Source organism: Liolophura sinensis, chromosome 1, assembly GCF_032854445.1.
Source record: "Liolophura sinensis isolate JHLJ2023 chromosome 1, CUHK_Ljap_v2, whole genome shotgun sequence".
In the NCBI taxonomy this organism is placed as follows: domain Eukaryota; kingdom Metazoa; phylum Mollusca; class Polyplacophora; order Chitonida; family Chitonidae; genus Liolophura; species Liolophura sinensis.
The window spans coordinates 82,780,123-82,807,777 of NC_088295.1; the positions used below are offsets into that span (position 1 = coordinate 82,780,123).

The 27,655-nt window shown below is 40.6% G+C and overlaps 3 protein-coding genes across 3 annotated transcripts in view; 1 reads left to right on the plus strand and 2 right to left on the minus strand.

Moving 5' to 3' along the window:
- Positions 1–15,578, plus strand: part of LOC135464722 (uncharacterized) — a 34,262-nt gene extending 18,684 nt beyond the window's left edge. The window contains exons 17-23 of the mRNA XM_064742243.1: positions 1,614–1,874; positions 3,618–3,717; positions 7,169–7,337; positions 10,380–10,579; positions 11,864–11,987; positions 14,453–14,590; positions 15,390–15,578. Of these exons, the coding sequence (XP_064598313.1) occupies positions 1,614–1,874; positions 3,618–3,717; positions 7,169–7,337; positions 10,380–10,579; positions 11,864–11,987; positions 14,453–14,590; positions 15,390–15,578 (1,181 nt within the window). The remainder of the gene's footprint in view (positions 1–1,613; positions 1,875–3,617; positions 3,718–7,168; positions 7,338–10,379; positions 10,580–11,863; positions 11,988–14,452; positions 14,591–15,389) is intronic.
- Positions 15,579–19,443: 3,865 nt separating this feature from the next.
- On the minus strand, positions 19,444–22,670 carry LOC135461821 (tubulin alpha-1A chain-like). Its single transcript, XM_064739067.1, has 3 exons — positions 22,567–22,670; positions 22,159–22,381; positions 19,444–20,662 (listed from the first exon to the last, which is right to left on the minus strand). The coding sequence occupies exons 1-3, from the start codon at positions 22,567–22,569 to the stop codon at positions 19,533–19,535; spliced, it is 1,356 nt and encodes a 451-aa protein (XP_064595137.1). The 5' UTR covers positions 22,570–22,670; the 3' UTR covers positions 19,444–19,532.
- Positions 22,671–23,816: 1,146 nt separating this feature from the next.
- LOC135482388 (tubulin alpha-1B chain-like) lies at positions 23,817–26,688 on the minus strand. The gene is made up of 3 exons (XM_064762343.1): positions 26,577–26,688; positions 25,563–25,776; positions 23,817–25,406 (listed from the first exon to the last, which is right to left on the minus strand). Exons 1-3 carry the CDS (start codon positions 26,577–26,579, stop codon positions 24,283–24,285), a joined length of 1,341 nt encoding a protein of 446 aa, XP_064618413.1. The 5' UTR covers positions 26,580–26,688; the 3' UTR covers positions 23,817–24,282.
- Positions 26,689–27,655: the final 967 nt, after the last annotated feature.

The following is a 27,655-nucleotide window of genomic DNA, read 5'->3' on the forward strand; positions in this document are numbered from 1 at the left end:
GCATTGGAGGGATTTGGCGAGGTACGAAACAAGGTTCAGTGGTATCAGGCTACACAACAAACACCAAGACGAAGTCGTTAAAGTCAGCTTTACCCCCCAAATTGAACAAAATGTGGCAAAACTGCATATTTCATACAGACATTCTGTTTTACTGCCTCCACAGAGGTCATGCATTTTAGGCCAATCAACGGTAAGCCTAGATACGTCAAAGCTGCGTATGTATGATGTCGTGTCTTACTGTTTCGTGTTTATTGTACATGTATTGTGACGTCATACCGCTGAGCTCAGATCGGAATGCCTTGAAACAAATGTTTCTTTTTCAACGTCATGGCGTCTGGGGGGAAAATATGAAAAATGTAAAAACAAAAGCGATAGGCCTATCTGTAAACTGTGCGAAATAACACTTTTATCACTGGACGAAATCTCGATTGTTCACGTTTATATAAATCACGCGGCAAATCTAACAAGTAAACAAACTCAAATTCTTTTATTTGTCGACATAAATAGCATGAAATGATTTAACTCGGGGAGGTAAACGTACCGGCCGGTGTGTTGCGTGACACACTCGAGGTTGTTTGAAAGGTCATCTCTGTTTAATATGAATATTTGCATACTGCCCGCAACTAACAGCAGGGTAGAATAAACGACTTACTCACTCAAACTTCATCCAATCTTCGCAAACCGCCATTTTGAAATCACGTGAATCCGTTGCTAGGGTGAAATCGGCTACTCTTCACGATTATTAAAACAAAAGTTAAAGTCAGCAACAATGTTGTTCATCGCCCCTTAATGATGTGCGTCTCCTTAGTTTCAGTCTTAACGTTCCACGAGTTTATTTTCTGGACGAGTGCGGCCGGCTCGAATAGCAAACGTTGGAATGCTGTCTATGCGCCTGATACATTTGTGTTAATTGTAACGTTATAGTTTTCATGATTAACGAATAGCTGTATCATACGAAGTTAGAATTATTTTAGGTTTAAAAGACATGTATTTGTGGCGCACAACTTTGGTATGTTGAGAACTGCGCATTCGAGAAGACGAAGTCTCGGGTTACCAAATGGTACGTCCGTCATTCAACACTTATGTCTTAATTCACAAAGGCTATAGGACTATTTACTACCGACTAACCCTTTCGGCCGCGTCAGTTTCCCAAAGCACTTCTTAAATCTCCCGTCCTATGAACGACCTAATGTTGGACAAGAATCGGAACTGAACTCCTTAGCGAAAAAATGTACAAAACGTAGACACACTGACGTTGAGATAAGAATAACAATATAAGAGTTGATGAAAGGCGGTTAATGCTGCAGCAAGCTGATCCATTTTCTGTAGCAGGTTACTGAAAAATGCCTAAAGTTTTGCTCTTATCGCAACGTTTGTGGGCCACAACTGCTGCTACTTTTTTGACTTTATCATAATTCTGTTAACCGACTTACATTTATATCATGCAACTGCGTCTAAGTGTTAATCGCTTAATCATCTATTTGTATATTTAAAATTCGGGTTTTATAATTTTACGATTTCTCCTCCTTGAATTAGGCAATCACAAAATAGTTTGTACATAAAGCTTTTTCACATGTGAGTGGACAGTTAGATTGTATATTCTCTGTTTGAAGGTTGTGAGTATGGGGACTTGTGGGACGAATGTAACCATAGCCAGTGTTCCATGTACAGCCAGACAGTCCGGGATTATTGCTGCCAAACATGCAGCTCGACCAGCCAACCCAACGCACCGGCAACAACCACGTCACCATGGCCGACCAGCCCACCTCAAACCACTACCCAAAACTGGACTGAGACAAAAACTCCGTGGAAATGGTGGTTGACCACGCGGCCAATGGGCAAAACGCCAAGCTCAGTCCATTCATTACGATCGTGTAGACTTAACCATCACTGTCTCATTCTCCTTTGTCTTCTTTGTCTCGACTTTGTCAACACATATGTAATTGTAACTTAACTAAAATAGATGTAGTTATTTTGCAATTGGTCATCCATACAATTTTTTGTGTCGTTTGTATTTATTTCATAACTTAAACGGGGTCCCTGTGGCTGAGTTGCTTACCGCGCTAGCGCAGCGTAATGACCTAGGAGCCTCTCACCAATACGGTCGCTGTGAGTTCAAGTCCAGTTCATAGATTCATTCATACTGTAGATTTAATAAGATAACCAATTACTGAAGCAGTTCCAATCAGCCTAAAATTTCACAAAACGTGGTATTTTTGGCCTAACCCTTCCTAGGGTAGTTGACGGCCAAGTGAACACACGCGTAGAGTTTCGCATGGCGAGAGAGTTCAGAAAGAAAGGATCTGATATGGTTAGGCGGGGAATCGGCCTTAGTGCAACAAACTGTGCACCTCAATAAGCGAAACTGACTATCGCCGTAAGTGACAGCTGCTGACGTACTCTTAAGGCCACTTCTTTATATATATAATATGACAAAATTCATCGTATTATAAAGATGATGTTTTACATATGAAGACAAACGAGACTTTGAAAGCATGTAGAAATACACACATAATCACAAAGTTTCAGTGAAAATATTGTTTGGTTAACTTTTATCTTCGTACCATAATTTAAGAACACGGTAACTCGTTGAACGAAAAATTGTCTTTTTTGATCAAGAGCGTATTTTTGTCGGGTTATTACTAAACAATCATGTCTTTCATGGCGTATAAGTTTTATGGGAGCTTTGATCAAGTTTTATTCTTCCGATTCAAAAATTTACAGAATCGTGCTGAGATTTTGAAATTTGCACTTTTTTTTAATAATACCTCTCTGAGGCCAATTATCCGCCTTACATTTTCCTTTATGAAAGCGCTTATAAATGACTTTTTGTTTTTGGAATGGTGGAATAATTGTTATGTTTCCAGAATTTGGTATAAGTAAAGTTTTCTAGGTTCCAGAGTTGTGTTGTGTATAAGCGCAACAAAGGTTATGACTGACCCATGACTTGTCACGCATATGCCGTGGCAGCCACTGGCATACAACCTCTATACTGACTTTCAGACCTTCATGCAATAACGAAACAAACGACAGCATCGCTCTCCTGATCACACTCGTCTTTCTTGTCAATGAGCAGTTCGACTACAGCTGTACAAATATCTCGAACAACCTACCAATGAAATCGGGGAAGCCCAGTGGTCGTCCTGCCTCCCCTTCCGTGCCGATGCACTGGTACTGAGTCATTCAGGTGACTTCACTACAATTTTTTACAAGCCAAAGATAATTTTATTCCCAAATCAGCGGTAAATGTATGACGGGAATTGCTTAAATGTGAGCGATCGCAACCGTTGTCAGATATACCGATTAGGAAAGCAGTTAATTTGATTTATTACATTTATTTGTTTGATTATTGTTAAAGTCATCAATCAGTTTGCCAAAATATTCAATATTACCAGAAAAATCATCGGGATGAAAAGAGAAGGGGCACGATCAGTGGGCCAGAGAAGGTCGCGTAAACTTCTGCAGGCTTCCCAAACAAACCACCCTCCATTATCTGCACAAAAACCTTTTCCCCTTTTTCTAACTCTGTCAAAACGGTGTTCATCAGCGGAAACCAGGTACTCCATGTTTCGTAGAGATCTAGGTATAATTTCGCGTCCATATCGTCATCTTTATAGTTAACAGCAGTGAATGTAATCTGATGAACCCGGCCACAGGAGCGATGAATGTGTTCTTCTCAGTGCTGAAACCGTTACCAATATTCGGCATCACTTTTTCGTAAGTAACCTGGCGGGCTCCAGTCTGATGGTTGTCTTCCCAACCGAGAAGGCGACGAAAAGTCGAGTTGGTGTGTTGAAATTTCCCGAAACAAACGCCATCGTGTTCGTAACTAGATAACCCTTTTTACCCTAAGGTGTAAGTTATTGTTTACCAGTACAATTACATGTAGTAATTCGTTGACACTGTTTTCGTTTGTTGTTAAGTTGTGATTTCAGCAGATAAAAAGGGAAACACATTCACACTGAGACATGTGACTGGCATCCTGACATGTCGGATGACATTTATTTATTCGATTATCAAGTTAACATCATACCCAAGGATTTTTTCAATGAAAACAGCGGCGATCTGGCGCCTCTTTCACAAAGCAATAGGAGGCTAAGCTGACCGTAATTGCAATGGCAACATATGTCTTTAACATAGTAATTACTATCAACTTAGACTACGATCGATGTGTGCCGGAGGCCCCATCTGGAAAAGCAAAATTCACAACCTTACGACAATTGCAGCCATGGTTGCATGGATGCAGAAAATACAAAACCGACGATGCATAAAAACTGTTATTAAAAAAAGACCATTATTTCAGTATATGTGGCATGAACATTTGTACAAAAACTGCCTACGCTAAGTAACTCTCATAAAAGAAAGGAAAACAATAAAATGAACTATATGTCAAACTCCATGAAAAACATCCGGGTGGTATGATTTATTTTAAAGTTGAACTCGACAAAGTTTGTCAGGCGGCTCCAATTCAATCGGCTGGCGAGTCCCATCGAAGAGAGCTAACTCATAAACATATATAAATATGGATGCCCAAGGGCGGATAAAAACATATATAAAGCCCTATATCAAAAGTAATGTGCACTGGGAAAATTGCAGTTGACCATATTTAGTTTACCGAGAAATTAGTATATGGTTGTGTATTGTTTTATTTATTGTGTGATGCACTATCCCCTTCATGCTGAACGCCAAGCGAGGAATTTACAACTTCCTCTTTTAAAGTCTATGGATGATTTGACCCAGTTTTATACTTCTAATTTTAAATTTACAATAATGTGCTGAAAATGTGTGATTTTGAAATTTGCACTTTCTTATCGTGCACGTACATTTCTGGGTTCCTTTCTGTGAAGGGTCACTCGCCACATGTGTTCATCAAAGTGACCCCCTAAAAAACAAAACTCTTAATGTAGGAGTACATACTGTTGCTTTTAATCACACTCTACCCGTGCGAACAATTTGTGCTATTGTACAAAATCCTCCCGAACGTGAGGGAATTCCTCCACTTACAGTACATGGCATGCCTTAGGGCTGTCACTGTGCCGTGTCATATAATGCGAGACTGGCATGTGCACAGATCAGCGGAAGGTTGACTGGTATTGAATCTGGAGTGATGTAGTTAACTTGGAGTTAAACCTTCAGACATAGTCAAATGATGTAAACATTTGTTGGAATTATGCAGTATGATCTGACGTTCACTTTATGGGTGAAAACACGTTCAAGAGCTCTATCGCTTTTGTATCCGCCATTGTGCATATGGAGAAGGAAAGGGAACGTCTCGCGCGTGTCGACTGTGTCAAAAACAAAATCATCTTTACTTGGGCACATTTTTATTATCATTTTATTTGCCTGATCCAATAACAAAGAATATACCATGCAGATTTTGCACAGAAATTTCATGTCACTTTACACGAATTTCCATCAACCAAACAGTGTATGCAAGATTCAGTTAGAGGTCTGGTGGGTCAACAATAGGCATCACAGTCGCGAACTTGATCCTAGTAATATCGTGTCTGTTCGGAACCATTTCAACCATATTCTCAGCGTAAGTATTGTACTGTTGTTTCACTTTAGGCACCTCGCAACAGTTTAAAGTGATACATGTAGCTTCTGCCCAGATTTTAGCGCTACTATGGTTCGCCTGGCGGATTGAAGTGTGCTGCACAGTCTTCACGCAGGATCTGTAGCCCAGTCTGTCAGAAAATTTCTTCTGCGTTAGTATTAACGATATCGAACATCATTAACTCGAATTGCGCTCACGCATGTTTGTAATGCTTTTCCATGTATTCTGTCTATGCATCTCTTACAAAACAACTGCATTGATTTTGATGAAACTTACTATACATCTTGCCACCATCTGAGCTTGTGTATACTTAATTTAATGGCAATCGGCTATTTTTTTCATGATTATTCCCATTTATGAGTTTGCGTAATAGTACTTTTCAAGAATTCGGATTTTGTCCATGCAACCCTTACTAAAGTACTGAACCAATTTCCATGAAACTTAGCATACATGTTCCCTATGATCTAAACTTGTGCATGCTTAAGGTTAGCTGTAATCGGGGTATTTCGGACATGAGGATTCTAGTTTTAAAAAATCTTAAATTTTGGTGGAACAATACAGCTGCTCCAAAATCAGAGCAGATCCTACATGTATGTATATAAACTATCGCGAGCAAGACAGTCAGGTCTCTTTGTATTTATCGTATGCATGTAAATTCGTGCAGAGCAATGATTGCCATTTCCAAGCCTATGATATGGATATTTATGGCTTCGTGTCCAGGTTACAACTCCAGTTACTGGAGCTGATAATTACTTTACGACTGGTCCAGAACAACCTAGTCATGGAAGCCGAAAAAGGTCAACATGACTAGATGAATCCGCCATGTCAGTATCGTTTCGTGGCGCAGTCTGGCAATATTACTTTGCTACATCTCTAATCTCCTTGTACCATCACAATAAGTTGCATTGCTTCGCAGCAGCTCAAGCGCTTAAGTAGTCATCCGTGCGGAGAACTGAAAAAATAATACATTTCGCATTGCTTGCAAGTATCCTGATTTCAGTACAATGTTGGCATTGATGTTGTCTCTCCAAATCACAACTGTTGGTGTAAACCTAAGTATTTCACTACGGTTTCATTGATGTAACACAGCTTTTCTGGAACATATCGCTCGCTTGTCAGCTTTAAAAATTGCACATGGTTTCCAATCCTTCTTTTGGAGTAGGGATACCGGTTAATGCCATAACTGTAAACATTATACCAAATGTTAAAAGCAAGAGTGTTGGGATGGTCTGGTGACACTAAGCCAATGTGGCGTCAGAAGATGCGAACTCCACGTTAAGCAGAAACCACTGTGACCATGTGACAAAAGACTGCAAACTGCACGTTTAGCAAAAACAGCTATGGCTATGTGAAACAATACTGCAAACTCTACTTCAAGCAAAAACCACTGTGACTATATGACAGAATACTGTAAACTCCACGTTAATCAGAAACCACCCTGTGACGGAATACTGCAAAGTGCACGTTAAGCAGAAACCACCCTGGCCATGTGACAGAATAGTGTAAACTCTACGTTGAGCAGAAACCACTGTGACTGTGTGACAGAATACCGCAAACTCAACATTAACCAGAAACAACAGAGTAATTACATATAAATATTTTTTCTTACAGAGACCAAATAATGATGGACAAAGCAGTGGCCAACGACGAATTACAAGAACACCACAAAAAGGATTTTGTCTACGTCTATGCCCCGCTTTCCTGTGGACTGGTGCCATCAATCTCTCCATTCGCCCTAAAGTTGGAGACATGGCTCCGCATGATGGATATCCCATACAAGGTAATGACTAGTTAATACAACTCCACATGGTGAATATCACATACACTGTAATGACTGGTTTATAGGATTGCACATGGTGGATATCCCTTTCAAGACACTGACTAGTTTATATGGATCCGCATGGTGGATATTCCATTCAAGGTAATGACAAGTTTATATGGCTCGGCATGATGAATATCACATTCTATGTAATGACCAATTTATGTGGCTCCGCATGATGGATATCCCATACAAATTAATGGCTAGTTTATATGGCTTGGCATGGTGGATATCCCATACAAGATAAAGACTAGTTTATATTGCTCGGCATGGTGGATATCCCATACAAGATAATGACTAGTTTATATGGCTCCGCATGGTGGATATCACATACAAGGTAATGACCAATTTATGTGGCTCTGCATGATGGATATCCCAAACAAGTTAATGGCTAGTTTATATGGCTCCGCATGGTGGATATCACATGCAAGGTAATAAACTATTTATATGGCTCCGCATGGTGGATATCCCATACAAGTTAATGGCTAGTTTACATGGCTCGGCATGGTGAATATCCCAGACGAGGTAAAGACTAGTTTATACGGCTCCGCATGGTGGATATCACATACAAAAGCATGACTAGTTTATATGGCTCTGCATAGTGGATATCACATACAAGGTAATAACCTATTTATAAGAGTCCGCATGATGGATATCCCATACAAGGTAATGACTAGTTTATATGGCTCCGCATGGTAGATATTCCATACAAGGTAAAGACTAGTTTATATGGCTCCGCATGAGGGATATCATATTCAAGGTAATGACTAATTTATATGTCTCCGCATGGTGAATATCTCATACAAGGTAAAGACTAGTTTATATGGCTCCGCATGATGGATATTCCATACAAAACCATGACTAGTTTATCTGGCTCCGCATGGTGGATATCTCATACAAAGGTAAAGACTAGTTTATATGGCTCCGTATGATGGATATTCCATACAAAACCATGACTAGTTTATCTGGCTCCGCATGATGGATATCACATTCAATGTAATGACCAATTTATGTGGCTCCGCATGATGGATATCACATTCAATGTAATGACCAATTTATCTGGCTCCGCATGATGGATATCACAAACAAGGTAATGACCAATTTATATGTCTCTGCATGGTGAATATCTCATACAAGGTAAAGACTAGTTTATATGGCTCGGCATGGTGGATATTCCATACATTTGATTTATTTATTTGATTGGTGTTTTACGCCGTACTCAAGAATATTTCACTTATACGACGGCGGCCAGCATTATGGTGGGAGGAAACCGGGCAGAGCTCGGGGGAAACCCACGACCATCCGCAGGTTGCTGGCAGACCTTCCCACGTACGGCCGGAGAGGAAGCCAGCATGAGCTGGACTTGAACTCACAGCGACCGCATTGGTGAGAGACTCCTGGGTCATTACGCTGTGCTAGCGCGCTAACCGACTGAGCCACGGAAGCCCCCAATATTCCATACAAGGTAAAGACTAGTTTATACGGCTCCGCAGGGTGGATATCACATACAAGGTCATGACCGATTTATATGTCTTTGCATGGTGAATATCTCATACAAGGTAGAGATTAGTTTATATGGCTCCGCATGATGGATATCCCATAGAAGGTAATGCCTAGTTTGTATGGCTCCGCATGGTCGATATCACATACAAGGTAATAACCTATTTATAAGAGTCCCGCATGATGGATATCCCATACAAGGTAATGACTAGTTTATATGGCTCCGCATGGTGGATATTCCATACAAGGTAAAGACTATTTTATATGGCTCCGCACGATGGATATCACATTCAAGGTAATGACCGATTTATATGTCTCCGCATGGTGAATATCTCATACAAGGTAAAGACTATTTTATATGGCTCCGCGTGAAGGATATTCCATACAAACCCATGACTAGTTTATCTGGCTCCACATGATGGATATCACATTCAATGTAATGACCAATTTATGTGGCTCCGCATGATGGATATCACACACAAGGTAATGACCAATTTATATGGCTCCGCATGGTAAATATCTCATACAAGGTAAAGATTAGTTTATGTGGCTCCGCATGATGGATATCACATTCAATGTAATGACCAATTTATATGGCTCCGCATGATGGATATTCCATACAAAACCATGACTAGTTTATCTGGCCCCGCATGATGGATATCACATTCATTGTAATGACCAATTTATATGGCTCCGCATGATGGATATTCCATACAAAACCATGACTAGTTTGTCTGGCTCCGCATGATGGATATCACATTCAATGTAATGACTAGTGGAATGTCTAGTGGACACCCTATTTAAAGGCGGGGTATTTTGTCTGATGCGGGATAATAAATCTGACTGATGGCAAGGTAAACACCTGACTTCATCTGGGCGATATCTCTTACATGATGGTAACATATCTACAGTACTCCTGATGCATTTGTTTGGACTTTACAATATACAATAAAAGATAATGCATGCTCATGTTGTCCCATCTGGGCAATATCTCATACAAGATAATGAAATGTTTTGCTTTTTTTTCGACTGAGCGGTGTTGCATACAAGATAACGACATTTTATATGGCACGGGTTGGGGGATATCCCAAACAAGTTAATGGTCATGTTACATGGTGTAGATACCATATCAAGTACTGATACTTATTTGCTACGATAGGTTGATGTCCAATATAAGATATATGGCGTGTACTAGGATGTTTAAATTAAGAAATCTTTTTTAGTCAAAAAGCATTGTACTTCAGACTAAGATGTCAAAATTTCTGTCAGGCTTAGAACCGCCATGTAAGTTCTGTAAATTGTCCAATTGCTCCTATGACATGTTCTTGGCCTGAGCCGTAATAAACTTACTTACTTACTGTCATTGCAGCTGAATATTACACGAATCTGTCTTATTAAGTCAGTTCTCAAGCTGGTCAAGAGCGATCCTTCTTCAACTGACCAGAAGGGAGTGTCTCTTGAAAACAATACAAAATTTATATTGAAGGTTTTGTTACTTTGCAGACGATTCCAAGCAAGACACCCTCTACCAAAACCAAGCAGTTTCCATTTGTGTATTTGAACGGTGAAGAGATATGTGACAGTAACCTCATCATACGGAAGCTCTCTGATCATTTTTGTAAACCAATAGACAGCCATTTGTCACAGGTGGAAAAAGCCATATCTTTGTCATTCATCAGGATGGTTGAAGAGCACACATTTCAGTAGGTCCAAGTATTGATGTGAAAACTATGTGTAAGACCGATTACACAGAACAGTCATGTATGTCAGAACATGGGTATGAGATTTGCATGCGGCTTTGAATCATGAGGTTTCTTATGTACCTACTGCGATGCTGTGGTTTACCCCAGTAAGTCAGTATTGTCCACTCATGAACCTGACCACTGTCGTATGGGTGAAACATTCTGGAACCTGGTGATCAACACCCATGAAATAAATAGATAGAATGACCCTTGGCGCATGCCCATACCGCCCTCAACCTTGGAGACGTAAGGTAGAGCCAAACCCAAGCACTCTTTACATCATCTTCACATTGGCAAGTCATCTGTAAAACGACGACCGTTCAGTGCAAGGTCTTCAGTATATTAGGACCTACCTGAACAGATGACAACAGCTCATGCTGTTCAGATTCTTGCATGCGAACTTATCCATTGAAAATGCGTTTTATTACTTAAGACTGGAATAAAAGCTTCATTCTCATACTAACTTATTTCCGGTTTTTAGATTAGTTAAATTTTATATATTGGCAGACAATTCATGAAAAACAGTTGAAGAAGAGGTGACATATTTACTACATTGAGACATTGTTTTTAGTTAAATCGGGAGAGCGGAAAGCTGATGGCACAGTTGCTGGCAAAACCACTATTGTTACGTGCAGGCAGCTCATAAGACAATTGGCCCATACTGTGATTGCATGCTGGATGCATAATTATTCAGATGCAGTCTCCATCAAGAATAGGGTGAATGGGACAGATGGTTAGACTTGAGCAGCCAGGATTTTTAAACTGCATCTGAACAGAGGAGATGTAGGCCAAGGTGTACAAGCCTTGATATTATACCGGTCTTACGGAAGGCACACTGCCTTACTTACATGAAAATTTTACTTTCATCAACTACAGACTATGACCTGGTTTATAATCAAATCTTAGGCAAATTTCTTCACTTTTCTTGTAAATTGCGTTGCTTTTTGACACTGGGATCAAGGCATTTACGAAATAACAGTAACGGGAAAACTAATTCATTGAGCTATGTCAAAGTTGGTTGTGGGTTTTCCCCGAGCTCTGTTCGGTTTCCTCCCACCACAATGCTGGCCGTCGGCGCATAGGTGAAATTCTTGAGTGCGACGTAAAACACCAATCAAATGAATAAAAAAATATGTAACAATGACATTTCCTTCCTTCTAGTTGAAGAAACCGGGAATAATCCCGATCTCCCGGATACTACATTGTTTGTATGAACTGACAAAGACATCGTGATCTTTGTTGCAGAGCATATATATGGTACCGTTACGTGCACGCGTCCACTGATTTTTGGGGCTGTTTTAACTTCAGCGATCAAGGAGCCGATGTGGTCAAGAGATACAGCTTTGTTGAGAATGTCGTTAAAGAGAACGTAAGTAGACAGTCTATTTAGGCATTGATATGTTCAGGAAATCTTCGACACCTGTTGGACCCTGCTGGCTGAGGGCGTGTTGGTCTTGCGAGATTCTCACGTCCAACACGTTACTTTGGCCCTTATTTGGAGAGAGACGGGAGGTTGGATTGGCTCGGTCCGATCAATCGGCTTGGTCACAGGTAAAAAGCAGGTAAGGCTCATAATGATCCGTCTAATTACCGTTCCATAGGTCTTACCAGCTTCGTCTACAATATTATGGAATGGACGATAAACGATAAACTTGTTTGGTTTTTAGAAAGCAAACAAGTTACGCTCTAATATACATTGTGGTTTTCGGCTAGGTCGATCAACTTTGGATCATCTTGTCCCATTTGAAATCGGGATGGTTTTATTGAAAACCTTGAAAAGGCCTACGACACCACATGGAAATATGGTACTTTAAAGAACCTTTCTGACATGGACATTACAGGGCGATCACCGATATTTATATCAGAGTTTTTAGCTGATCGTCAGTTTAAGATACGGGTGAGGTCCACTCGTTCTAACTCATGAGCAAGAAATGGTATACCTCATTTCAGTACATTATCGCCAATATTGTTTAGCAAAAAATAAATAGCTTAGCCAAAACATTAACATCTGTCACGGAGGATTCTTTATATGTGATGGATTTCCTTATATGCTACCTTGCTAAAAAATACGAATAACATCAAACGTCAGCTTTAGCTTTGTCTCAGTTAGATCGGGAAATGGGCAACTGAAAAGGTTTTAAATTTTCAACATCGAAGACCGCTGGTATGCATTTTCGTTATAAACTGAAATTTCATCTTGACCCTGATCTAAAATTTCGTGGTAAACACATTAAAATTTTGTGGGTACAATATTTGATAATAAATTATCTTATACACCTCATATGAAACTGCTTTAAGCTAAATGTACAAAGGCTCTCGATATAATTAAGGTCGTGTCTAGCACTGATTGGGGCCGGTCTATTTATTTACCCTGTATCGTTCTCTGGTGAGGTCTGAATTGGACTAGGGCCCATCATTTACGGTTCCGGTGCTTTTAGACCTCTCCGGTATAGAGTTTATACGTAGAGATAAACGAGCCTTGTTTATATGACGTATGAAAATCGGCCTTCAATATGCTACAAAGCTTAAAGCTCACCAAACAAACCCTGCCTACGAAGTGTTTTCAATCCATCATATGTAGATCAATTTAATAAAAGTCCCAATAAGATCCCTTCGTTCGATCTTCGTATAAGGGACCATATTGTGGAAGCCATCTTTAAGATAGAGATAGCTCCAGTGTCTTTCTCGAGTCCCGCATATACAAACCCTCTTTTTTTTGCTAAGTTTTGCAGAAATTAAGGCTTATTATCCGGGTAATAAATTCATATATACTGATGGGTCAAAGGATGAGGACAGGGTTGCGTCCGCGGTTGTCTAGAACAGCGAGTCTCTTCTCTTTGTCTTTCATCCCTTTCTTCAATCTTTTCTGTCGAGGCCAGGGCTATTTTCCTGGCCTTATCATATGTTTCTACTGGTGGTCAGCTAAATGTACAAATATGATATGCAGTGACTCTCTCTGCTGACTTTGGCAATAGAGAATAATAAATTTTTAAATCCGTTAATCTTTGAAATTTTAGCCCTGTATATAAAACTAATTAGAAGAGGTAAAATTATTGTATTCTGTTGGATACCAAGTCATACTGGTATCCGTGGAAACACAGTCGTAGACAGAGAGGCAAAAACTATAAAATAGTTAAATAAAAATAAACTAAATAACCCTATATCAACGGTCAAATTACCTTACACTGATTTTCATTCGAACATTCTGAAATATATTCGTCACCTTTGGCAGGGTGAATGTAATTTACAGGTGCATAATAAACTGCACACTATTCACCTTGGCATTGGCTATAATTCTTACATTCATGTTTTGTCACGAAATGACCAAGTAGTTACAAGAATGCCCAACACGGCACCTCGTTAATGAGGTGCCGTATTGGGCATTCTCGTTTGACACACAATTATATTCTTAATGGGAGCAGTGCTCCCGAGAGTGCTGGATGTGATGCTCAATACGACATTAAAACTATCTTAGCTAACTGCATAGACGTTGGTCATGTCCGGGCAAAGTTCTACACAGTCAGTACTATATTCTGTTTATTTGACAGCATTGATGGCGATGCTGTCACTGAATAATTAAAGCCCATTGGCCTGTGTAATAAAATACAGTTTTTCTATATCCAGATAACCCCTATATACATACATAAAGACAATTTTTTAGATTATGTATTATAAAAACGTTATGGTTTTCCGAGGTTTGGTTCTTTTAACTGTTTTTAATCACGTACGTCTACTTTTTGACAACCACTTATTACGTTGAATAATTTTAGTGTTCGAACATGGTTAGACGTTTCTCGTATCTCGTTTTTTTTCCTTCTAATTTTCCTACTACAGGTAACACAGAAATCTTGGCATCACGGGATTGGCAGAAAGTCGGCAGACGACATCTATGCAATTGCGGAAGCCGATCTTGAAGCTATGTCCTCGTTCCTTGCTGACAAAGATTTCATGATGGGCGATAAAACGTCGTTGGTAAACCACGTATACATGTTGTTCTCAACAGAACTTTCACCACCTGTAGTCACTTGAATAATAACTATGCTTATTGTGAGCAAATCTGAACATAATACTAAGAATGCTGAATATACTATGATCAAACCTGAATATACTGCTAGCAAGCCCGAGTATATCCCGAATAAACCTGAATATAACAAGCCCGAATATATCTACAGCAAACCTAAATATACTATTAACAAGCCTGAATATATCCCGAATAAACGTCAATACACTCTGAACAACCCTGAAAAGATCCTGAACAATCCTTTATATTATCTTTACGAAACTGAATATACTGTGGTCAAACGTGGGTATGATCTGAACAATGCTAAATACACTCTATACAATCTTGAATATACACTGAATAAACCTTACTTTATTCTGAATAAACCTGAATATATTTATTTGTTTCTCTATTTGAAAAGTGTTTACGCTGTTCCTAAGAATATATTACTTATATGACGGCGACCAGCGTTATGGGGGGAAGAAACCCGTGGGAAATCCACGGCCATCCGAAGTTTTCTGGCAGACCTTAGATGTTTGGTCGGAGAGGAAGCCAACATGAGCTTGACGAATTCACAGCGAACGAATTGTTGAGAGGTTCTTGGGTCCTTGCGCTGCGCTGGCTCGCTAACCACCTGGGTCACGCATGCCCCCTCCAGCTCCAAGAGTGTTATGACGTAAACGACAGCTGTCCAGTGTGACATGAAACTGAATTCTTGTAACGTCACCACATAAGGGTAGTATATCATTTTTATTTTTCTATCTGTTTCAGGTGGACTGCGCCTTGTTCGGACACTTTGTCCAGTTGTTTTACATTCCATTTAATTTTCCGCCAAAGATCCATGCAGAGACAAAATGTCCAAACCTTGTTAGCTTTACAAACCGGATGCGTGACCGATTCTTTCCTGACTGGGACCAGCGATGTCAGTCAAAGGTTAAGAGTTCTGTAATTTCTTCTTAGACGTTCAACCGGATTATTCTACACCGCGAACAATATTCACAGCCTTCTATATCAGACCTTACGTGTTTCTTCCAAGAAATTGTTCACAATTGATCTTGGCCCACATTTACAATTACATTCGGCTTGAGTGGTCACTCAGATTCTACAATTATCGCCACAGATGTCTTCATGTTAAAAAAATATAGTTATATCAACATTATTGTACTTCTGGTCTTAATCCTTTACGGCCCAGTGGGGCTGACGGTGTACACTACAATTCCCTGTCAATATTTCATCCAGAGCCTCTGTGGTGGAACCAGCTCGGCGCAATTACCCAGGCGCCTGTCACCAATGCGGTCGCTGCGAGTTCAAGTCCAGTTCATGCTGGCTTCCTTTCAGGCCGTACGTGGGAAGGTCTGCCAACAACCTACAGGTGGTCGTGGGTTTCCTTCGGGTTTTGCTCCATTCCCACCTACCAGAATGCTGGCCGCCGTCCCATAAGTGAATATTCTTGAGTGCGGGGTACATCACCGATCAAACAAACAAATCAATGTTTAATCCAGCGCCCTGATGACATTGACATGGTGTTTCAAAACACAGTCCTTCAATTCATAAATTTCAGAGCTCAAAAGGCATTTTTAGTTCAAAACCCTATTCATGTTGCTGTTCTTGGGATGTCGTAGAGTGTATAGAACTACTCGAACTTCTGATTGATGATATCTGAGTGAAATTTGACAGGACGATGTGTCAATGTCGTATATAGGTATCACAATGGGAACAAAATGCGCCCCCTTTTAATAAACCTTTGTTTCAAGTTCTGTGAATGCAGAATATGTTGATAAACAATGGACTTCGTGAAGCCAGCTCATTTACATTCACCAAATGTCATGTTGACGACAGTCTAGCCAAAGATAAGTCCTTTATATACGAAGCAGTGAAGGAATATATCCCGGTTTACTGAAATTAAGAGACTGATGATTCCCAGATGGTACATCTTATCTGGATTTGTATATTTATCAAAAAAAAAAAAAAAAAACAATAACAAGGGCTTCCTGTCCCGATTGATTGTATAACAAAAGATGATTTTAATTTTGATATTGTTAACTAACATATATGAATGGTAATATTCCAGATAAACCTCCGTGTGATACATACATATCTCGCCTAGTTGCATATACTGGAGCGTGTACTATCATCGACGATATCAAGCTGTATCTTAGAGCACTGCTGTTGAAACTTCTGAAGGCTTTACTATCAAGCGCCTCTATACAACATTCTTAAATTTTGTCAAACAAACCAGCAGATAGCTACGACTTTAAATAATAGCTTGGAAAATCTTTCCCGCTGTACTATTTATGTATGTATCTAATACCGCGTAACCCGGGGCTAGGGACAGTATAAACATGTTGGAGTTTTAATATCACCGGTGTGTTTATATGAACAGTTGCAGAAAAGCGTAACTAAGATACTTTTATAGATACTATTTTATAGATACTATATTATATATATATATATATATATATATATATATATATATATACACCTTTCATGTAACTCTTCTGTCAAAAATGCATATACTTTTAGAGATTGTGATGCTATTTAAGTAATGAAACTGGTATTTGGGAATTTGACTTTGGGTGTTGTTTACCAGTTGACATCCTGCACTGTGTGATTGATAACTATCGCTTACTATTTCAATCACTCCGGTTTCCTCCGCCAATATGTATTTAATTTATTTTATTATTAATTTATTTTATTGATGTTTTACGCCATACTCAAGAATATTTCCCTTACACGACGGCGGCCAGCATTATGTTGGGAGAAATCCGATCAGAGCCCGGAGGGAAACCCACGACCATCCGCAGGTTGCTACCAGACCTTCCCACGTGCAACGTTAGAGGAAGCCAGCGTGAGCTGGGCTAGAACTCATAGCGATCCCATTAGTGGGAGGCTCTTGGGTCATTGCATCATGATGGCGTGCCACCTCCTTCCGCGCGTAAAAACAACAACAATGGTGTAAATAAAATATCATTGAGTATTAAAACAATGAAATGAATTAATACAACACCATGGTTCAAATAATTTATAAATGTTCAGGCTTCCGTTTACATCAGCAATACACAGGACCTATTCCAATGTCTAAAACCTTGGTAGGGTGTTGAGTGTATCAAGGGGGATAACTCTTCAATACATCGCCCTCTGTCCTTATGTCACAGGGAATCACTCAAATCAAGCCATAACTTAGTCCACTATATTAGGTGTAGCTTTTTGTAATACAATAAATAAGACAGTTGCATACATTGTGAGAAGATAATGTCAAGAAGATGTAAATGTTAGTTATACGCACTTTGGTAAACCAGTGTCTATGGAAGCGAACAAAAAACAAAACAAAAATTAACAAAAAAAAAAAGAAAAACAAACAAAACAAACATACTAACAAAGCTCCACCGTTGTTGGGTGTTCCAAATGATGACACCACTATTTCTCCTGTTCGTAAATGTCCTTCAAGTTGATCTAGCGGTTGTGAAATTAATTTGATTTGCTTTGTTTCATTGTGTTAAGAAACTTGATAGCCACCATAATAATGCATAAATTAATGCCGAGCTTGCATTGAGGAGTGTCAGCATTGCCATACACTGTAATCACACTCCCTAACTATTCGCACAGAAAAGAACTACCCTTAAAATCACATCAGAAGATTTATTATGCTAGAAATTTCAAACGCTCTTTCCTATAATCTAGCACCCACGAGCGTAGTAACTCGTAGATATATATGTGAGAGGAAATGGCGGAAAGAATCAGTTTGGATTAAGCGATGATTTCTAACAGTTTACAATCGTGAAAATGTCTGTGAATGAAGAGAATGTCACAGTTTCACTTGTAATGAAACAAGCAGTACTTCCCACCCCCGCCTTTTTGAAGTGTTTTCAAATGGCTTTGAAACCGGTTAAGACGCGATTTGCGCGCGCAGGTTTATCTATGAAAAAATCCCATCGTTTGATATAGAATCACTTAGGAGTTTTTCATGCAAATTCTGTCTCTGTCAGATAGTACTGCAGTGATCTCCGGCGTCACGTGACATTTGTACAAATGAAAAGTATCATAATCTACTACTAATGTGCTTCTTTCTGTAAGTAATTTCCCTGGATTTGTTTCACGGTGATCTGCAGTGCCGTACTTAGCATCAATAGAATTCGTGGTTCAAATCCATGTGTAGGTTACATCAATATACATTTATATATTTTGTAGTTATTATATATGTCAATTGTCGCCTATATTTGAATTCATAAATTACATAGCTATAATAGGCTATTTATTCTTTTCTGATTAATAATTCATCTGGGGGAAACGGTTAGACGGAAGTATTCCTCTCATTGAATTGAGACCATTGTCAGATCAATATGCAGCCTATCAATATACACCGTGTATCAATATACACACGACAACAATCTTGTTCGATCACGCCTAGAAAACGTCTACATGTACAGGCGTATTCCTGAAAACCTAATTATGAGTTTGGTAATAAGCTCTGTACCATTTAATACACACAGCGACCATACTTATTTCAATAAGTATGGTCGCTGTGAAACTAACGCGAAACCGCCTAACAAACAAGGTGACTAACTGTTCTAGCATAACAGAAACTCATTAAGGACCAAATCCCCAGTGAACCCACACTCGTCCTGCTTCACGAGAAGGCAGTTACCGCTTATGAGACACCTGGGCAAGGTTTTAAATCAAACCAATAAAAACCGGATTGTATAGCTCGCCATATACAGCCTTTTTTGTACTATCACATTTGAAGACAAGCGGGATTAAGTATTGCATGAACTGTATCTCGAGTTAAAGCATACCAGAAAGTAGAAGACAGAACAAAAAGACAGTGTGCTGAGAAACGAAAAGGTTTATTTTCTGACATTACAGCTGGGACAGGTTCACTAACAGGCTGCGCACGTGTGCTGTATATACCCGATTTTAATACTCCTCGGCTTCATCCTCTCCCTCATCCTCCACGGAGTCGACGCCCACCTCCTCATAATCCTTCTCCAGAGCGGCCAAATCCTCCCGAGCCTCGGAGAACTCGCCCTCCTCCATACCCTCTCCCACGTACCAGTGGACAAAAGCCCGTTTGGCGTACATCAGGTCAAACTTGTGATCAAGACGAGCCCAAGCCTCAGCAATGGCAGTGGTGTTGCTTAACATGCACACAGCTCTCTGGACTTTGGCCAAGTCACCACCAGGGACGACGGTTGGAGGCTGGTAGTTGATGCCGACCTTGAAACCAGTGGGACACCAGTCGACGAACTGGATGGTCCTCTTGGTCTTGATGGTAGCGATAGCAGCGTTGACGTCTTTGGGCACGACGTCACCTCTGTACAACATACAGCAGGCCATGTATTTGCCGTGACGTGGATCACACTTCACCATCTGGTTGGCTGGCTCGAAGGTGGCGTTAGTGATTTCAGCCACAGATAACTGCTCATGGTAAGCCTTCTCGGCCGAGATGACTGGAGCATAGGTGGCCAGAGGGAAGTGGATACGGGGGTAGGGTACCAAGTTGGTCTGGAACTCGGTCAAATCAACGTTCAAGGCGCCGTCGAATCGGAGAGAAGCCGTAATAGAGCTCACGATCTGGCCAAGTAGCCGATTTAGGTTTGTATAGGTTGGACGCTCGATGTCGAGGTTACGGCGGCAGATGTCGTAAATAGCCTCATTGTCGACCATGAAGGCACAATCGGAGTGCTCAAGGGTGGTATGAGTGGTTAGAATGGAGTTGTAGGGTTCAACCACAGCCGTGGATACCTGAGGTGCTGGGTAGACGGAGAACTCCAGCTTGGATTTCTTGCCATAGTCCACGCTGAGTCGCTCCATAAGCAGTGAGGTGAATCCAGAACCGGTGCCTCCTCCAAAGCTGTGGAAGATGAGGAAGCCCTGAAGACCCGTACACTGGTCAGCCAGCTTGCGGATGCGGTCCAGGACGAGGTCCACGATTTCCTTACCGATGGTGTAATGACCACGTGCGTAGTTGTTGGCGGCATCTTCCTTGCCGGTTACCAATTGCTCAGGATGGAAGAGCTGTCGATAAGTACCTGTCCGGACCTCGTCTATCAAGAAACAAAAGTCACATGTCATTTTAGAGAATAAATGTTCTACGGTTTTGTATGTCAAGAGATAGTCAGACGACATGATGTACATGTAGTTTTCTCTACAAACATTATATTTCAGCAGTACGTATAAAGGTCTTCCAGCAACTTGGGAACGGTAGTGGGTTTCTCCGGGCTCTGCCTCATTTACTCCCACCATAATGCTTGCCGCCGTCGTGTAAGTGAAATATTTTTAGTGTGTTGTAAAATACCAAAAAAATAAATAAACATATTTAATCACTGAATCCCAGTGAATAAATACATTAAAAAAGATTTAACGCAAAAATTACTATGTTAGCTGATGAGTTATTCATGTGATATCTGCTGTTGAGCAATATATACCATGCTAGAGTTTTTTCCGTATTAGAATACATGGGACAACTTCTTTGTGAATTTGAATGTGATATTGCGTCAGGTAACTTTGTGATAGCAGTATATGTATGTGAACATGACTCTTAAGAGTCTATCTTGAACACGGTTAAAACACATTCCATTTTGAAACTTCACATCACATATCAATTTGGCCGAAGTCCAGGTATATGTTGAAAGTTCACGTGGATGTGACGGGTGTAATATGTGTGTTAGCTACGCAAACAGGAACAAAGATAAGCGGGCCTCTCGACAGTGTGTGCCTGTCGTTACCTGGTGACCGGCGTAAACAAATGCTGAAAGTTTTGGCTCACCTTTGTTTACCGACCATAAAGTACACCGAAGCAAAATAAAACCTGAATAGTGTCTCGTTTTTGGTGACGTGCTGTGCATTATAGGCGAGTTGATTAATTCGGCAGTTGTATTGATAAGGGTTTATAAAGTAAAGTTTATACGATCCTATATTGATGGACTCTGGTGATAAATCCACAGCCCTGCTACCTCATTACATTTCGAAACCTTCAGATATGGGACCAGGGTTGATGGATTACCTATGCTCTTAATAAACAGATGTCCCGCGTTGGGACTTGGAACTAGAGTATCAGGGGCAGATCCACCTATACAGCTGATTTACTTAAAAATAAAATACGACGACTAACACTTTATTCAAACACACCTCAGACTTAATGGTAATTTAAAGCGTAAGTATGGCCTAGATTCAATCGTCATTTCTGTACAGCTCTTTATAGTCTTCAGTTTCATAATTTCAGTTCTGCCACGTGTTGATGTGGGGCAAATAGGTTTGTGTGGATGAGACGAATATTTCATACATCCCAACCCCAATTATAGTTTACAACATCTTAACTCAATGCTGTACCTTCGTATACAATGTAGTGTTCGTTTTACCAGCCGATGTAAAGAGAAAATACGGAAGACACAGGGCGTTCCACTAGGCTATATATCGGAGCAGAAATATGGAGAACTATTTCTCGTGGACAAAGGGCTATCCAGGTATTAACAGGCATGGATGGAGGCACTTAACACAGCCTTTGTCTGGATTCCCGCTAAAAAAAAATAGGTTATCTTACCGACAACGGTGGGTTCCAGGTCAACAAAGACGGCCCGGGGAACGTGCTTCCCCGCCCCAGTCTCGCTGAAGAAGGTGTTGAAGGAGTCGTCCCCACCCCCGATGGTTTTGTCTGAGGGCATCTGACCGTCCGGCTGGATTCCGTGTTCCAGACAGTACAGTTCCCAGCAGGCATTTCCGATCTGGACTCCGGCTTGGCCGACATGGATGCTGATACACTCACGCTGAGGATTAAAGCAAAGACAGTTTCTAAAAAGCTGCCAAATCTATAGCACACACCGATAAAATACATCTCACCAATTTTAATTATCGATTAACACTCACAATAATTCATTAACTTATGATAAATGTACAAAATCGAGACCAGTTTAGGCTTATTTAAACTATCGAAGTTAACCGTATTTCTTACCATGATGGTTAGATGGTCGAATCACAGATGACTCACAAGACTGTAAAGTTGTCGGTGTGAGAAGCAAATGTGAGCCTAACTGCCTATGCACTGGCTTATGTAGGCGAGCAGCGGGCTATTGTCACCAGGCGTCGTCTGTTACTCACACAAATACAAAGAAAGTGTGCCGATCCATGATTGGTTTAACTCTCGCGTAGATTTGATACCAAGGTTTAGATTGGTTATCGGTTTCCACGGCGACTCCCGGCACTTGTCAAGTATTGACCGAGTTATATCCACCGGTAAACATTCCGAACAAATTACATAGCAGCTAAATCGAGTTTTTGGTCGAAGTCTGTGCTGGACGAAGATTACAGTGGGGAGCGAATGTATGTAATATAAAATCCCCCTTCTTGTTTCATTGTGACTCTTACCATGCTTTACACATTTAAAAGCACGGTAAATAGTGGTCATCTGAAAAAGTGTAAAGTACTATACATACTTGAGGGTTTATTTCTCACACACGCCACTATACGCTTAACGTGCGATTAATTTAGGCCATATGAAATACACCACAAATCTCAAGTGCCTGCATGTAATACTGCCTACCCACGAAACTTTCAACTATAGGAGCCCCACAGACTATCATTTGGGTAACGTGTAAATAACCAGGGAGGCACTGTTGGTGTGGTTTGAGGATTTTCCGAGTTATACTTGTGCATTAGCCAACACCTTGTGGTATGAATGAGAATGTTTAGTTATTTGTTCTGTTTGCTTGTGTAACGGATTGATTGCCTGATTTACTGGTTATTTGTTACAAGACGACGGTCAAGTTTGTGAGTGGAAGAAACCTGATTGAACCTGGCTTTGAACGCGCGATGTCATTGGTCAGGTGTACCACATCACTTGAGGTAATTTGGTTCATTCAGTCACCAGTGGGCCGCGGGTTAGTGACGTAGAGACATGTGTAAGAAAACACCCGATATCATCCTCATATTGTACGAAATAAGAGATTTCTGGCCTGTCAGCTTTTATTTATTCATTATTTATTTAATTGGTGTTTTACGCTGTACTCAAGAATATTTCACTTATGGGACGGCGGCCAGCATTATGGTAGGAGGAAACCGGGCAGAGCCCGGGGGAACCCACGACCATCGGCAAGTTGCTGGAAGACTGTCTCACATTCGGTGTCAGCTTTTAACTGCACATGTTGACGACTCAAGCACTAAAAATGCATATATGCATAGAAATCAAACTATAGTTTTCTGACGTCTTTGACAAGTTGCATTTTATTACCTTTAATTACAAGCTTCCAGAATGACACATTGAGACTGGAAAAGATAATTATCCACCACGAATGTACTTTAGGCCTAAATAATCAAAATAATAACACAGCTGAAAAACAGTTTTGATTTTAACAGCACTACAAACATTTTGAAATATGGAAGGCCGAAAAACTGTCACTCACACATATAAAACTTCCTTCATTATATTTCACACATATTTTGTATATGCTGTATACAAACCGAAAAGCTAGACCAGCATTCAGTTTCAGTCAGTGATAATGTTCAATGTTACAATGTTCAGTTGCACGGTACAGTTATAAATTGTATAACACTGTGTGTTATTATTTTATTCATTAAATTCTTTATAATACAAATCATTTCAGCTTGATTATAATTGTATGACCATATTTACAATTTGCCGTCACAAGACAACACTTCGCTACTTTCAATATCAATATTCGTCTGGCTCCTCGTCGTCCTCATTCATTACTGTGTCTTGTCCCACCTCCTCATAATCCTTCTCCAGAGCGGCCAAATCCTCCCGAGCCTCGGAGAACTCGCCCTCCTCCATACCCTCTCCCACGTACCAGTGGACAAAAGCCCGTTTGGCGTACATCAGGTCAAACTTGTGATCAAGACGAGCCCAAGCAATGGCAGTGGTGTTGCTTAACATGCACACAGCTCTCTGGACTTTGGCCAAGTCACCACCAGGGACGACGGTTGGAGGCTGGTAGTTGATGCCGACCTTGAAACCAGTGGGACACCAGTCGACGAACTGGATGGTTCTCTTGGTCTTGATGGTAGCGATAGCAGCGTTAACGTCTTTGGGCACGACGTCACCTCTGTACAACATACAGCAGGCCATGTATTTGCCGTGACGTGGGTCGCATTTCACCATCTGGTTGGCAGGCTCGAAGGTGGCGTTAGTGATTTCGGCTACGGACAGCCGTTCGCTGTATGCTTTTTCAGCCGAAATAACGGGAGCGTAGGTAGCTATAGGATAATGGATTCTAGGAAACGGCACCAAGTTTGTCTGAAATTCGGTGAGATCAACATTCAGAGAGCCATCAAACCTCAAAGAAGCGGTGATGGAGCTGACGATCTGACTCAGCAGCCGGTTCAGGTTTGTGTATGACGGACGCTCGATGTCGAGGTTACGGCGGCAGATGTCATAGATTGCCTCATTGTCAACCATGAAGGAACAGTCGGAGTGCTCAAGGGTGGAATGAGTGGTCAGAATGGAGTTGTAGGGCTCGACCACAGCAGTGGACATATGTGGGGATGGACATATCGCAAACTCCAGTTTGGATTTCTTGCCAAAGTCCACACTAAGTCGCTCAATAAGGAGCGAAGTAAAGCCCGAACCGGTGCCCCCGCCGAAACTGCGGAAGATGAAGAAGCCTTGGAGACCTGCACACTGGTCAGCTAGTTTACGGATGCGGTCTAACACTTGGTCGACCATTTCCTTGCCAAGAGTGTAGTGACCTCGGGCGTAGTTGTTGGAGGCGTCCTCCTTACCGGAAATGAGTTGCTCAGGATGATACAACTGACGATATGTTCCCGTGCGGACCTCATCTGGAAAGGAATCTTATGTATATAAGTGCTGATACAATTAAAGTATTTTCTATTGTATATTTGGAAAAAAAAATGTCGGAATTGGTGTTGATATTTTGCACGTATGTGGAAAGTATTGTTTATGCGATGTTAGGTTATGGCAATTCAACAACTCACCGATAACAGTGGGTTCCAGGTCAATGAAAACAGTCCTTGGAACGTGTTTACCGGAGCCGGTCTCGCTGAAGAATGTATTGAAGGACTCTTCCATGGTGTTCCCTGAAGCCATCCGACCGTCTGGCTGGATACCGTGTTCAAGACAGTACAGTTCCCAGCAGGCATTGCCGACCTGAACCCCAGCTTGGCCAACGTGGACGCTGATGCACTCGCGCTGTAAAGAATTATGATTTTAGTACCTCATGCAGCTTATCCGCTAGTGGTCAAACGCAAACAATGCATGCACTAAAGTCAAACATTGAATTCTGAAGCTTTGATTGGTTCGTTTGAATACTAATAGGCTTAGGTAACATTTCTCAATATTTTATCCTTTTCTTTATTATCAAACGTTCTACACCTATGTTATTAAACCTGTACTACTGCTGTCATTTTTACTGCTAATGGTAAGAGTGTCCGCCTCGAAGTCGAGGGGAAGGGATAAATCCCGGGCTGAGTTATACCAAAGACTTCTGCCTAGCTTGACGCCCAGGACGGAGAGGTTAGAAAAAGGACTGCTTGGTCCGGTGTCAGTATAATGTGACTTAGCATGGTGTCATGTCTCGTGTCTTCGGCATGATACTTTAGCAGATGCAGCACTTTAGCGGCATGGTTTTGCCCTGATACAGTATATGTACACACACCTTATGACTCCTCGTCATCAAATGACTGAAAAATTGTTATATATGACGATAAAACTCAAGCATACATATATACATACTGCTGTCACTTAGGTTTAGTAGGTAAGGATCATTAGATAATCCATAATGAATTGAATCTGGTTTTGAATCTCGACATCACTGGTCAAAGGCTAAGAATGTTGAACGGAAAGTTTACTTACATGAAGCAACAGCTACTCGGCAATATTATTTATTTACAATTCATGCATATATTTGAAAGCAAAATTAAAGCATATAATTACATGTGGCTGTTAAGTGCAATTACGATATTACATGATGTTAACACTGACTGACTTACCATGATGAAGTGATGTCGAAAATGCAGGTTGTCTCACGGGACAGTAATGTTGTCGATGTGAGAAACAAATGTGAGCCGCTCAAATCCCTCATCGTGTTATATAGGCAGGTTTTGTCGCGCTTGGTCACATGGACATGTTTGTTAGTCATCCGGTTACTAAATACCTCAGATGATGTGTGATTGGTTAAAGAAGTACGTTTTAAAAGTATTATCTCCTCGAGTGGTTTAAAAGACAAAGACACCATAAATGTAAGGCACACGTGTCAGACAAGATATTATACTTAACATGCTTTGGTGATTCTGAAAATAAAGGCGAAACAACTGAGACAAAGTGATATTGACAGTATTAAATTGTGTAGGCTGTTAATTCTTGTTTGGATTTTTAAAATTATTTTGTCAGGGTTATTTTATCTGCTTCGTCGCTGTGTTATCCTATATGCTATAGCCTACTGGTGTATGTGGTGAGATATGACTAATGTAGTTCAAAATATTCGCTATGTCAGTTAGTCCACGTGGCTTGCTACCGGAGACATGTGCGAAGGTCAGATAGTATCTATGTCAGAGGCTTTAGCTTAATCATAAATGTAAACAGAAATTATCTTCTAGCTTTTTAGCTCAATATGTTGAATCAGATGCCCCCGTGTAAACTCGACATTCATTGCCATCCACTGTTTCAAATACAGCAATAGTAACAAACGAGTGCTAGGATTTCTTACTTATCTAATACGGAATCTCTGGATTTGTTATGCGTTTTTGAAGTCTGGTTATACGACTGTACAAGAGTGTGTGCTGCGTGTAAGCCAACATATACAGAGCATGTTTTGCTTATTGGAGCCAAGGTTAAATGTTATCAAGCGGTGTTTGCTGTAGAGGGCACTGTCTCTCTCGGACTTAATTGAAACACAATGGTATACACAGTAAATAATGAAGCGCTAATATATTTGACTTCAAGACTTCAATGCTATTGCCTGCCTCTAGTACAGCTTGTCTTTATGGATTGTGTCAACATGTTTGTCTGTACGAGATTATGCTTATATTGTTTATGCTGGACAAAATGCCTTGCGATTATTGACCTGGAC